Source organism: Panthera onca, chromosome B4 (genome assembly GCF_046562875.1).
Source record: "Panthera onca isolate mPanOnc1 chromosome B4, mPanOnc1 haplotype 2, whole genome shotgun sequence".
NCBI classification, from domain to species: Eukaryota; Metazoa; Chordata; class Mammalia; order Carnivora; family Felidae; genus Panthera; species Panthera onca.
In genome coordinates, this window is record NC_138345.1 from 64396177 (window position 1) to 64409470 (window position 13294).

General features: G+C 36.8%; 1 protein-coding gene and 1 long non-coding RNA gene across 11 annotated transcripts in view; one reads left to right on the top strand and one right to left on the bottom strand.

Moving 5' to 3' along the window:
* FGD4 (FYVE, RhoGEF and PH domain containing 4) overlaps positions 1–13294 on the top strand; it is a 260303-nt gene that overhangs the window by 65489 nt on the left and 181520 nt on the right. Inside the window, exon 1 of one of the 7 annotated variants that reach the window (XM_060657955.3) lies at positions 5679–5858. The exons of the other annotated variants lie outside the window; for them this stretch is intronic. Within the exon in view, the coding sequence (XP_060513938.1) occupies positions 5849–5858 (10 nt within the window). The 5' untranslated portion in view covers positions 5679–5848. Of the gene's footprint in view, positions 1–5678; positions 5859–13294 lie in introns of those variants that run through there. 7 annotated transcript variants of the gene reach the window in all.
* LOC132694543 (uncharacterized) overlaps positions 1–13294 on the bottom strand; it is a 63057-nt gene that overhangs the window by 42276 nt on the left and 7487 nt on the right. The window lies entirely within an intron of this gene.

The window sequence follows — 13294 nt, forward strand, 5'->3', positions numbered from 1 at the left end:
TGTGGTGCCTTTTTATTTCTTTGTAAATTATGTGAAGCCAGCCTTTCAGCAAAATCTGCTTATTTGCCCCAAATAAATGTGTTTATGCGATTCCTGATTTTTAATTTTAGCTACTCCAGATCTCTTTGATTTCCAAAACCTGTTTGGCCTATCACTTTTTATTTTGGTAGCATTTATAAGCTATTTCTGGATCATTGTTTGGGTTGTTTTTAAAAGATATACCCATGAAAACTACAAAGTGCTGATGACAGAAATAAAAGAAAGAAATAAAAATCTAAGACATACTGTGTTCGTGGATTGGAAGACTCTTAATAAAGATGACAGTTCTCCCAAATTGCTGTATGTAGGTTTAATACAGTTCCTGTTAAAATGCTAGCAAGATTTTTTTATGGGTGTAGATAAGATTATTCTAAAAATTTACATGGAAAGGCAAAGTAACCAAAACAGCTAAAAAGTAAAAATTTAAAAAAAAAAACAGTTTTGAGAAGGAAGCATAATGCGGGGAGAATCACTCTAAGACATTATGTAGCTACAGTAATCAAGACTGGTATTGTCAGAGTGAGAAACAAATAGGTCAGTGCGACAGAATTGAAAACCCAGAATTAGCCCCACACAAGTAGAGGGCTTTTGCCAAAGGTGCAAAAGTAATACAGTGTGTCTTTTAAACAAATAATATTAGAGCAATTGGATATCTATGGAAAAAAAAAAATAACTTCAACCTAAACCTTAGACTATATATGTGAATTAACTGAAAATAAGTCATTAATTTAAACGTAAGACATAAAACTGTAAACTTTTTAAAAAATTTTTTAAACAATGTGTGTCTATTTTTGAGAGAGAGAGAGACAGAGTGTGAGTGGGGAGGGGCAGAAGGAGAAGGAGACACAGAATCTGAAGCAGGCTCCAGTCTCTGAGCTGTCAGCATAGAGCCCGACGTGGGGCTCAAACTCACGAACTGTGAGATCATGGCCTGAGCCGAAGTCAGACACTCAACCAACTGAGCCACCCAGCTGCCCCATAACTATAAAACTTTTAAAAGAAAACCTAGGAGAAAATCTTCTAGACCTAGGACTTACCAAAAAGTTCTTAACCATGATCCCAAAAGCATAAATCATAAAAGCAAAAAATGGATAAGTAGGATTTCATCAGTTTAAAACTTTTGGCTGTGTGACTGTTAAAATGGCAAAAAGACAAGCTATAGGCTGGAAAAAATATTTGAGAACCCAATGTTTGACAAAGAACTCTATCTAGGATATATAAAGACCTCTCAAAACTGAACAGGAAAACGAAAACCCTAACAATCTCACTAGAAAATGGGCAAACAACATGAAGATATTCAGATGATAAATGAGGATAGGCACGTGTGGACACTCATCATACAATCTAGCAGTTGTACTTCCAAGCATTTATCCCAGAGAAATGAAAACTTAGATCCACACTAAGACCGTACAAGAATGTTCATAGCAATTTTATTTGTCGTTGCCAAAAACTAAGTAATTTAATGGTCATTAACATGTGAATGGCTGAACTGACTTTAGTACAACTGCACTATGGAATTCTACACAGCAGTACAAAGGAACAGCCCATTGATACACGGAAAAACCCGAGAGGGTCCTAAGACCATTATGCTGAATGAAACAAGCCAATGTCAGTCACACACAGTGTGTTTCCACTATATACAGTGTTCTGTAGGTGACTACATGATAGGAATAGGGAACAGAATAGTGGCTGCCAGAGGTTAGGAACAGTGAAGAGAAAGGTGTTGGTGATGACTAGGAATGGCTAACATGAAGGAGCTCTTAGTGATGGCAGAATCCTTGAGTGTTGTGATTGTGGTTGTGCTGATGCAGATCTATACCAGTGATAAAGTGGCACAGAACTAAACACACATATTGTGCCAATGTCGGTTTCCTGGTTTTGATATTGTACTATAGTAATATAATATGATGTAATCATTAGGGGAAACTGGACCTCTCTGTACTATTTTTGCAATTTCCTGTGAGTCTATAATAATTCAAAATAAAAAGTTAAAAAAAAAAAAGATATTCAGACCTTAGGCCTAAGCTGTCCATCAGCCACTGGTTGCTTTTAAAATTAAAATTTAAATGCACTAAAATGATGTTAACTTAATTCCCTGGTTACTTGTTTCAAGTGCTCATGTGGCTACCTTATTATATAGCACAAATACAGAACATATCCATCACCACAGAAATTCAGTTGGCGGTGCGAGTTCAGACCAGATCCTCTACGGTGCCAATTCCCAAATGTGTCGGTAGCTACGTGTTTCTTAGTGAACTGTCTTAAAGTTATAAGTCAAAAGATAATGGGATGTACCAATAAAATTTAAATAGAAGAAATGGATTTAACATGATGCTTTTTGAAAATGTCATACTTTTTGAGGCTATATAGCATATTTTAATAAAAGGAAATGAAACTTTGCTTCATGTTTGAAATAGGAATAAGCTTTTTCCTTATTTGCCAAAGCAGTTGGAGTTTCTTCCCATAATCACAATATAAAATATATATGAAATGGGAGAAATATAGAGGGACAAGTAGGGAAAGAGATCAGCAAAAAAAAAAAAATATTTGAAATATCTCATACTTCTTGTTGTTTTTCATTTCTTAGCGACCAGTCTACCAATGGTAGCTCGCTATTGCAGAGGAAGCGTGGTTTAGCAACCAGACCTTAAACCAGAATTATATTTCTAGCTCAAAGTGACCTTGAGAAAGTGACAAATGTGCTCTTCCCATTTTCGTGACCAATAATCAAACTAAGATAAAACTGACTATTGCTTGGGTGGGCTATGGGGTGAATTATTTAAAATGATCCTACTTTTGTAGGATCATTGGTCAAATATTGGCTTCCAAGTAGATTAAAAAAAAAGTTTTGGGGAATTTGGTTATGAAAAGGTCACATGAAGTAGGAAGGGGAAGTTTACCGGGTATGAACAGTTTTAGGTTTTGAGCTTAGAGTTAAATACAAGAAAGCGCAGACAGGGTAAAAAGTTTTCTTAGTTTGTACCAGCTTAATAATTTCAAGAAGTCTCTGGGAGACTAAGCAGACGTTTGGATTTTAGAGACCAGGTTTTGAAGTTAAACAGCGCAGGGTCTGAATCACAGTTCTGCTGGGAGCTGCTTACCATTATTTTTCACTTTTACGATCTGTAAAATGGGGCCCCTGGCACCTTTGTTACGGTCCTTATGAGAAGGACACATAAGTATACAGCTGTAGTTACTGATGATAATTTTAATTTCATCAAGACATGGCATAGGATGATGGTGTTAGGAGCAGATAAATAGCTCTGTTTGCTTTTCTAAAGATTTATTTTTAGCCCCATAATGTTTTTTGGAGGTAGGGTACTAATTTTAGCTTTATAACACATTGGTTGATAATCATGGTTTCTAAAGCCACTTTCAAATTTAATTAGTATCTAGAGTATGACTGAATTGATCAAAATCACTTGATTTAAAGCCAAGACACATAAATCTGTTTTTATAAAATATAAACAGCCAAACTGAAAAAAAACCCCACACATTTATGAGAGAAATGTTATTTCAGTGCAATTTTTGCAACCCGTTTCTACAACTATAGCCACATAATATCTGAAATGAATAGTAATGAGAAGGCTTAATTATAAAGATTAATTTAAAAAAATCTTCATTATGCAAGGTCAAATTATCAGAAAATATTTTGTACGAATTTTCTTTTTTCTTTGCTTACTACTCTGCTAAAAACATTGAAAAAAAAAAAAAAAAAGGTCAAGAACCAGAGCCACCATACTCATTAGGACCCTTCCGGCCTTGGTAATGTAGTGGAGGAGGACAGTTGCAATTTTAGGCAATAGTTCACTGGCATGTGGTCAGTTTGAAGGGAACCAAAAATGCTGACATCCTCATTTGACTTCATCACCCAAGACTGAGTACATACACCAACACTTCCTGTGCAAACCTACCCTGACTCTGCAGAGGACACCCCAACCCTTGGCTGATCTGGGTTGGGGAGGGTGGCTTGGATCGGTGATGTTTGCAAAGCATTCGTCCTCAGTTGGATACCACCATACTGTATGAACATGCCATTTCTCTTTATCTTTCACTTCATAGAGATCAGCTTTCAAAGCTGATAATAATATTCACTGACAGCAAGAGATTGTTGCCAGTAGGTGACTTGCCCTGAAAATCACCACTCCTTGAAAGTACACCAGAAAACAGCATGTTTGAGAAAGAACTAATTCAGAAATGTACTAAAAAAAGTCTGAGAAGATCTGGAATGTTTATAGCTTGTCTCCCTGATGTCAGTATGTCTACACCTACCTTAGCACCCTTGGCCTCAGTTTTCTCATCCATATAATGAGAGGATTTCTAAATTTCTAAGACTTTGTGATTTTAATGTATTTTGCCAAGTAGTTTCCTCCATGATTGCACTTGTTGATTCATAAGCTACATTAAATGCTTTTTCTATGCATCAAAATTTCCTCAAGTATTACCAAATTCTTTAAGGTAATCTACGATTTTCAGTTTGTCATTCTTTCAGAGACATAGTGATATTGCAAAGTGAACTTAGTCTTGGTGTTAGACTTTGATGCTGACAACAACATCTAAATAGTACATGAAACAGAAATTAACACTGGGATTATTATGTAAATGCTCAACTCATGTTGTAATAAACAATTAGGTGTTTTTAAATTTTTTCTGATGTTTGTTCATTTTTGAGAAAGACAGAGACAAAGTGTGAGTGGGGGAGGGCAGAGAGAGAGACACAGAATCTGAAGCAGGCTCCAGGCTGTGAGCTGTCAGCACAGAGCCCAGTGTGGGGCTTGAACTCAAAAACTGCGAGATCATGACCTGAGCCGAAGTTGGACACTTAACCGACTGAGCCATCCAGGCACCCCTGGGTGTTTGAGATGTCTGTGTGAATTATGAACTAAAGCATGGACTTCAGTAATTTTCCCTTATAAATGTGGCAAGGATGAGAAATTTGCTCATTCACAACTTTCCTTCTTTATTTTTTATTAGTTACAGTTTATTTTGAGACAGAGACAGTTCATACGAGCGAATAGGGGGAGGAGCAGAGAGAGGGGAGGTGGAGAGAGAGAGAATGAATGAATGAATGAATGAATGAATGAATGAATGAATCCCAAGCAGGCTCCATGCTGTCAGCACAGAGCCCATCGTGGGGCTCGAAGCTGCAAACTGAGATTGTGACCTGAGCCGAAATGAAGAGTTGGATGGTCAACCAGCTGAGCCATCTAGGTACCGCCCCCTGCCCCTTATCTCCTTTAAAATCCTGATGCTTTTATGAAGTTATTTGGGATTGTTAGGTGACCTAGGAAAGGAATAGAAGGGTCTTTTGCTCCAGAGAGGCAGAGAGCTTAAACACTCTTTCACTGTCTTTAGCTATTGGACTTTTCTTATGACTTCTAATGAATATGAAAACAATTTCTAAGACCCTTTAAAACCTATTTTTAAAGGATAGTCTGTTTTAAATCTAAAGGCTGTACCTACAGTAAAATCACATGTCCTTGGGCCCATCCTTCCCATTCCACCATAGTATTGAAGAGCTCTCTCACTGCATTTTGAAATACCTTCATGGAATTTTGAAATGCCGTACTTGCGTAGGTCTTTGAAGCTGCATCAGTGCTAGAAGAGTTATGAAACCTAGTTCTGCACTTCCCATTAGTTAGTTCTTCATGTCAAATGGAGGATGTGTGCATGTCTGGTGTCTAAATACAGACCTGTAGGTGTTACCCATAAATTATAGATACAAATAATTCCTCCACAAGCGGGAAATAAGTATGATTGATCAGAAGAATAAAAGGCAGCACTGGATGTTGTTGGAAAGAGATCCTTTATGGGGGGCTGTGAGTATTTTATTTTTGCAATTTCTATTTCCTAGGTATCTCAGGTTAAAAACATGTGAAGTTTTGAACATACAAAGTAGGTGAGTAGATGAAGTAACTGGTTTTTGTCTTTTTGATTACTATTAAATGATAAGTCATTTTTTCACTACTGAAATTATCACGGCTCTTGTTTAGAATGGTTTTGTGGTGTGGTTTTAGGACATAATGTACTTTATGGTCCATATATGATTCCTTGAGGTAATGGCCTTTCTCTGTAGGATTCATGGCATAGCAATGTTCTCTGAGAGTGGTGAATGTAAGCTGTGCTTTGAGTGAAACTGTTGACCTTTCTGATCTGAGACTTTTTATGTTAAGCTTTTTCCTTCTATTTCTAATTTCCATTTCCTCCCTTCTTTGGTTTCTAATACATAAAAACTATACTTTAGTCAATTTCTTAGAACTTATTTGTGTACTTAATATTCTCTTAGTCATCAGTTATTTGGGAATAAAATTCTCTCTACTACTAAAACATTAGCAAGGTACATTGGCAATGTGCAAGTTTAAGGATTTCTTGAAATTACATACTAGGATCTTAAGTCCAGTTGACTAGATCCTTCTGTCATTGGGGCTATAATGTTCTCCTGGTCTTTTGTAGTTAACTGAAAAGCCAATTTAAGTAAATGTGTTTGTTCAGAAAAACAATTTTAAACAGATTTTTCTTGATAAGAAAGAAAATAAACGTCTAGGTGTAACTATTGCCAACATTTTGATGTATGTTTCTTTGTATCTGTTTTACAGAGTTGGGGTCCTATTTTTATTTTTTTAAATTTTTAAAAAATCTTTATTTATTTTCGAGAGAGAGAGAGAGAGAGAGACTGAGCACAAGTAGGGGAGGAATAGAGAGAGAAGGAGACACAGAATCTGAAGCAGGCTCCGGACTCTGAGCTGTCAGCACAGAGCCCGACATGGGGCTTGAACTCATGAACCGTGAAGTGATGACCTGAGCCGATGTTGGTCGCTTAACCGACTGAGCCACCACCCAGGTGCCCCAGTTGGGGTCCTATTTTATGTGGATCCCCTCCCATGTAACATGGAATTATCTTATGTTACTAAAAATTCTTAGTAAAAATTCAATAGTTGTATGATTCTGTTAAAAAGTATTACTTTAGTTAACATGCCCTCTATTGTTAGATATTTAAATTTTTTTCAATATTTTGGATTATAAATAAGTGAGGACACCATCATATTTAATTAAAGACTATCTAGCAAAGTGCCTGGGGTGGGGGAAATCTCACTGTACTTATATTCTTGATTTATCATATAGCTGACCTTAGAATTTTAAGGAAAAACACTGAATTAGGATTTTAAACAAATGTGTTGGGTGCAATGCTGGCTTAAACTTATGGATCTCACATTTTTTTAAACTTTTACTTCTGTGTCTATGCACTTGCTGTTTTTCAAAGGTGGGGGGCATTGCTTTATTTAGAGAAATAAACTGGAGTGGAATTTGTAGAACTTTTGCAAATAAATGGTTCATTGAAGAAAACTGAAAGAGGACTCCCCTAACTAAGGTTGGTTCTTCTATGTACAACCTCATGTAAATGGAAAACTAGATCCATGCAACAAAATAAATCAAGCATGGGCTATAAAAATATGGTGCCTGGGGAAAAAAACAGATTCACAAGGCTTTGGCCAAAGTTTTTCTTTGTTTTACTAGGTTAGAAATGGACTGGGATTCTCCCTGTAATTCAGCCACAGAAGAAAGAAAAAGCTTCTTGTTCTTCATTCCCATTGTATAGAGCCCCTATGTCACTGACTTGCACCAAGATGGACTACTGACCTTTCTTGTGGAATGAATAGAACTGAGTTTAGAGTACTTTGAAATACTCATAATTTCTTAACTATATCTTACTTTTAAAACTTGATAGGCATAATAATTAATTTTAATAGACTAGAACTAGCTAGGGTGTATGAATATAAAGTCAAAATATAAAAGTTTGGAGCCTTACTCTTCAAGGAGTTATTTTGGATCAGAAAATTTGATTTCAAGCAGCACCTGGGTGGCTCAGTCAGTTAAGCATCCAACTCTTTATTTCGGCTCATGTTATGATCACAGTGTCATAGGATCAAGCCCTGTGTCGGGCTTTGTGCTGAGCGTGGAGCCTGCTTGAGTTTCTCTCCCTCTTTCTCTCTCTCTCTCCCTCTCTCCCTCTTACCCTCTTACCTTCTCTCCCACTTGTGCGCTCTCTCTCTCTCTAAAAATAAATAAAATGAAAAAAAAGTTTTAATTTGATTTCAAGATTTCAGAAGATTTTTTTTCTTTGCCCTGCCTCTGCCTTCCCCTTACTAGTTTAGATGGCAATACAAGTTAATATCCTGACTTTTCTTTATAAATGAGTAAAATATTACTGACTATGTGTTATACTTAGAAATAGCCATTTCTCCTAATATTTATTATAACTTTAAAATTTAGGATCTGGTTGCTACGAAATACCAGATCTTATACACACACACACGTATACACATATTTTATATTAAAAAGAAGCCAAAGTGAGATTTACTATAGGACTATATGTTTTATTCTCTAACGACAAGTATGAATAGACTTATTTTTAAGACTAAAGGAGACTCAGGATTACGCTCATAACCACAGTAACAAGGGACTTTTGTCCCCATTTTCATTCTTTTGTTTTTTGGGCATTGTAACCTGCACGTGCTTCTCTTCAGAGTGCATACAGTGCACTTAGTGTTCTCTAAGGATCAACTTTGTAACTGAACCAGTTGGACTCCTATCCAGTTTATACACTTGTTGGCATTTCTCCTGCCCATTTGTTTAATCTTTCCAACTCATTTGATCCTCTGGCATTAGAACTGACAGCTGCAATTGCATGTGGGTTTATAAAGTAGCTGAATAATAAAATGCCATGACCTGGTTCTTGTATAGTTTCACCGATGACTGAGTTGGCAATGCTACAAATTGGTTTGGCAGGTCAGGTGGAACATTATCTTTACAGGAAAAGAGTTTATGTATGAAAAAGACTGGTATTGATCCTGAGTGATAGAAGTGCTGTTGCCTAAATCCCAGTCTTACTGTTTACTGAACACCTATTAGACATAGTGCTTTGCTTTATAGGCACATTATTTCTAATCCTCAGAATTCTCTTGTAAGATGGTTATGACCCTGTTTTTCAGATGGAGAAAGCAGATTTTTGAGGTCTTGTGTTCATATCTGCATATTTAGTCCTACATGGTAAACTGAAATTCACGTCCAAGATCATTCATTTCCAAAGCTTGTGGCCAATCCATTGCACACTGTAGCAGTAATTTTGTTCATTGTGATTAGTAGTTTATTTCCATTTTGCCATTGACAGGCATGGACTATTATGATGAATGGTGCTATGAACATTTTGTACGTGTCTTTTGGTGGAGTTATTGGGTCATGGGGTAGGCATCCGTTAAACTTTAGGAGATGTTAGCCTAAAAGTTTTCCATACTGGTTGTAGTGTGTGAATATTCTGGGTGTTCCACTTCTTTGCCAGTATTCTCCGTAGGTTTTAAAAAATTTTAGCCATGTGACAGGTGACCAGTGGTATCATTTTGTGATTTTAATTCACATATCTCTGATGGTTAATCATTTTTATATGCTTATTGAAGACCTTCTTTGGTGAAGTTCCCAATCAAGACTTTTGCCCATTTAAAAAGAAAAAATTGGATTGTCTTTTTTTTTTTTTTTTTTTTGGTCGGTCTGCATTCTTTATGTATTCTGAATACTGGTTCTTTGAGCACTCACTTATAAATACTTGTTTTTCCTGTAATGCTTTCTTTTTTATACTTACTGGTGTCCTTTGATGAGCAATGCTCAATTTCAGTTCTATCCTTTAGAGTTAGGTTTCTGTGTTCTTTTTAAAAGCCTTTGCCTATCTGAAGGTAGTAAAGATGATTTCCTACAGTATTTATAGAAGCATATTGTTTATTTGTTTATAATTGTTTTACCTTTCATATTTAGGTCTATGATTGCTCTGAAATGGATGTTTTGTAAAAGATGTGTGGTAGGGGTCAAGATTTATTTTTTGTGCCATGTAGATATCAATTGGACTTAGCACCATTTACCGAAAAAACTGTCCTTTGCTCACTGTATCTCAGTGGCAAGTTTGTGGTACAGTTTTGACTGAGAATTCTGACATTTGACATTTACAGAATCCAAACCACCCCAAATTCTTTTTGTTGTTTTCCTTAAATTGTCTCGAGCATGGATTATGCTTTGTATTTCATCGCATCTCACCTAGTATAGTGCTCTGTACACATTGTAGGAAGGAGTTGAGAATTTACCAGTCCTGGAAAGGTTTTTATTAATGAATGGCAGCTGTTGGGGTATACATCCCTGCAGGGGAAGGAAAAGGAAGTGGTTTGCATTGCTGGGTGCAAGTGGTGTGTATGTGAGTTTTTGAGGCAAAATCTGCCTAGCTGCACTTTTCCCATAAATTTCTTTACACTGAAAATTATGGAGGTTTGGATTATAGCTCTTCTCACTGGATTGAAAGCAAGTATCAGAGGAATTGTTCACTGAAAACACAGTTCTTCAGCTGTACTCTCTGAGAGTTCTGTATGTGCTCAATAAACTTACATGTTCACCATAGTGGGGACCTATTCCCCCCTCATTTGGTTTATTTCATTGGTTCTTTTTTTTTTTTTAAGTTTACTTATTTATTTTGAGAGACAGCAAGAGCATGTGTATGAGCAAGTGGGGAGGGGCAGAGAGAGAGGAAGAGAGAGTATCCCAAGCAGGCTCCATGCTGTCAGTGCACAGCCCAACTTGGGGCTCTTTCCCACCAACCATGAGATCATAACCTTAGCCAAAATAAAGAATCGGTTGCTTAACTGACTGAGCCATGCAGGTGCCCCTATTTTGTTGTTGTTGTTGTTGTTGTTGTTGTTGTTTTTAATTTAAATTCAAGTTAGTTAACACATAGTGTAGTATTGGTTTTGGGATTAGAACCCAGTGATTTATCACTTATATATAACACCCTGTGCTCATCCCAACAATGTCTGCCTATCACCAATTTAGCACAGCCCCCACCCACATTGGTTCTTAATTTGATTTTTAAGTGAGCACTAAGAAGGAGTTCCGTGAAAGAATTTTGGTCCTGGCCATGATGGAATAATTGGTATTGTAATACTCTTCTGCCATTAAAAAACTATAAAACTGGAAAAATATATGCAGCTTTATATGCTTACATTAGAAAAGAAGTTTTAGAATCAATGATCTGAGCTTCTACCTGAAGAATTTAGAAAATGAGGAAATTAAACCAAAAGTAAATAGAAAGAAAGGCATAAAAAATATAAAAGTGAAAAATATGCACTAGAGAACAGACAATAGAGAAAATAAAATGCTTCCTTGAAGTAATGGTAAGATTGATAAGTCCCTGTTGAGACTGATCAAGAATGAGATGATTCCAATATCAGGATTGTTACAGACATTAAAAGGATAATAAGTGGTTACTATGAACAACTTAGATAAAACAGACACATTTCTTTGGAAGACAAACTGAATAAACCATGAAGAAATAGAAATTTGACTAGCCCTTCAGTCTACTAAAGAAATTGAGTTGGCAGTTAAAAGTTTTCTAACAGAGAATACCATGATGCTGCTGGCCCAGGAGCTACATTTTAAGAACCAGTATGTTAGACTGTGACGTCTGTGAGGGCAGGGAATAGCTTTCCAACCCCTTTTTATTATCTGCATGTGACATAACATTCCTGGTAAATGTTTCTTAAATAGAATTGATTGGATGACATGGTACTAAGTAGGGAGGTTTCTTCCCTTGAGAAATCTAACAGCTTTTTATTTTCTTTCTTTGGTAAGGAATTTTGATCTTCTAGTTCATTTCAGAAAATGTGTACACCCTACTGAAATGAAAACACTTAAATTTCTTGTGTTTGTGAAACTATATATGATTAGGAAGGTCTCAGGTTTTCCTTGGTGATCATATAAATCATGTTGGGTGTTAAGTAAGTGTGGGCTGTATTGTTCCCAGACATGATGCTTTAAAACCATAAATCCTGTGGTTTTACATGAGTTAAACCAAAAATGACATTGATCCTCTCCCTAGCAAAGGCAATTTGGGGTGGGGTGGCATGGGGGAGAGGGGAATCTTACAAGGGCAATGTGTGTGTGTTTTCTGGCATTACAGTTCTGTTGAACACTGTATCGCCAGTTTTTAAAGAAAGAACCAAATTGTGGCACCCCAATTGCTTCTTAAAATTCATGAGTTTCATCTAGCATGAGGCATTATTCAGCTAATAGTTGAAAATCTTCCAAAGTGAACAGCATTTAAGAGGCTATTAGAAACCTTATTAGAAAGGCAGATAGTGACTCTGAACAATAAATGAGCTCAACCTGCAGGAGAAAATGGTACATCAGCTGAAAATAAGTCTCCTTTGAATCAGGAGCCAACTCTTGTTGGGTGGAAAGTTTTGTTTATGTGAAGAAATTTGAAATGGCTGTGCTCATATTTATTGGACTCTTAGAGAAATTATGTCCTTGAGCATTACCAACCCCTATAAAATGTTAAATAGCTTAATTACATATCAAAATCATCTTTTAAACCCCATCTACCCTGGCATAATTGAGAAAAAACTGAAGCAAACTCTTCTTTAGAAATAAATTCATAAAATTTATTTTTTTAATGCTTATTTTTGAGAGAGCACAAATGGGGGAGGGGTAGAAAGAGGGGGCCAGAGGATCTGAAGCAGGCTCTGCACTAACAGCAGCAAGCCCGACGTGGAGCTTAAACTCACGAACTGAACTGCAAGATCATGACCTGAGCCAAAGTCAGATGCTCAACTGACTGAGCCACCTAGGTGCCATGATTTCATAAAATTACTTAAAGAGCACAATGTTTAGAATAATGCCAATCCTGATACATATTATGCAAAAGTTTTAAAGGAAATGAATCAAAACGAATCAAAACGTTAACCACGATTATATCTACCTGATTGTTTTATAGGTGATTTTAATTTTATTTCTAATTTTTTTATTAAAAATTTTTAAACATTTTTTTAAATTAATTTATTTATTTTGAGAGAGAGGGAGACAGAGTGTGAGAGGGAGAGGGGAAGAGAGAGAGAGAGAGAGAGAGAGAGAGAGAGAGAATATTACAAGCAGGCTCTGAGCCATCCGTGCAGAGCTCCAGGCTCTGAGCTGTCATCACAGAGCCTGATGCGGGGCTTGAACCCACAAACTGTGAGATCATGACCTCCCTCCCTCTCTCCTTCTCTCCTTTTCTCCTCTCCTTTCCTTCTCTCCTCTCCTTCTCTCCTCTCCTTCTTTCCTTCTCTCCCTCTCTCCTTCTCTCCCTCTCTCCTACTCTCCCTCCCTCCCTCACTCCTTCTCTCTCTCCCTCTCCCCCTCCCCCCCCATTCCTCTCCCCTGCTTCCACTCACTCTCTCTCTCACTT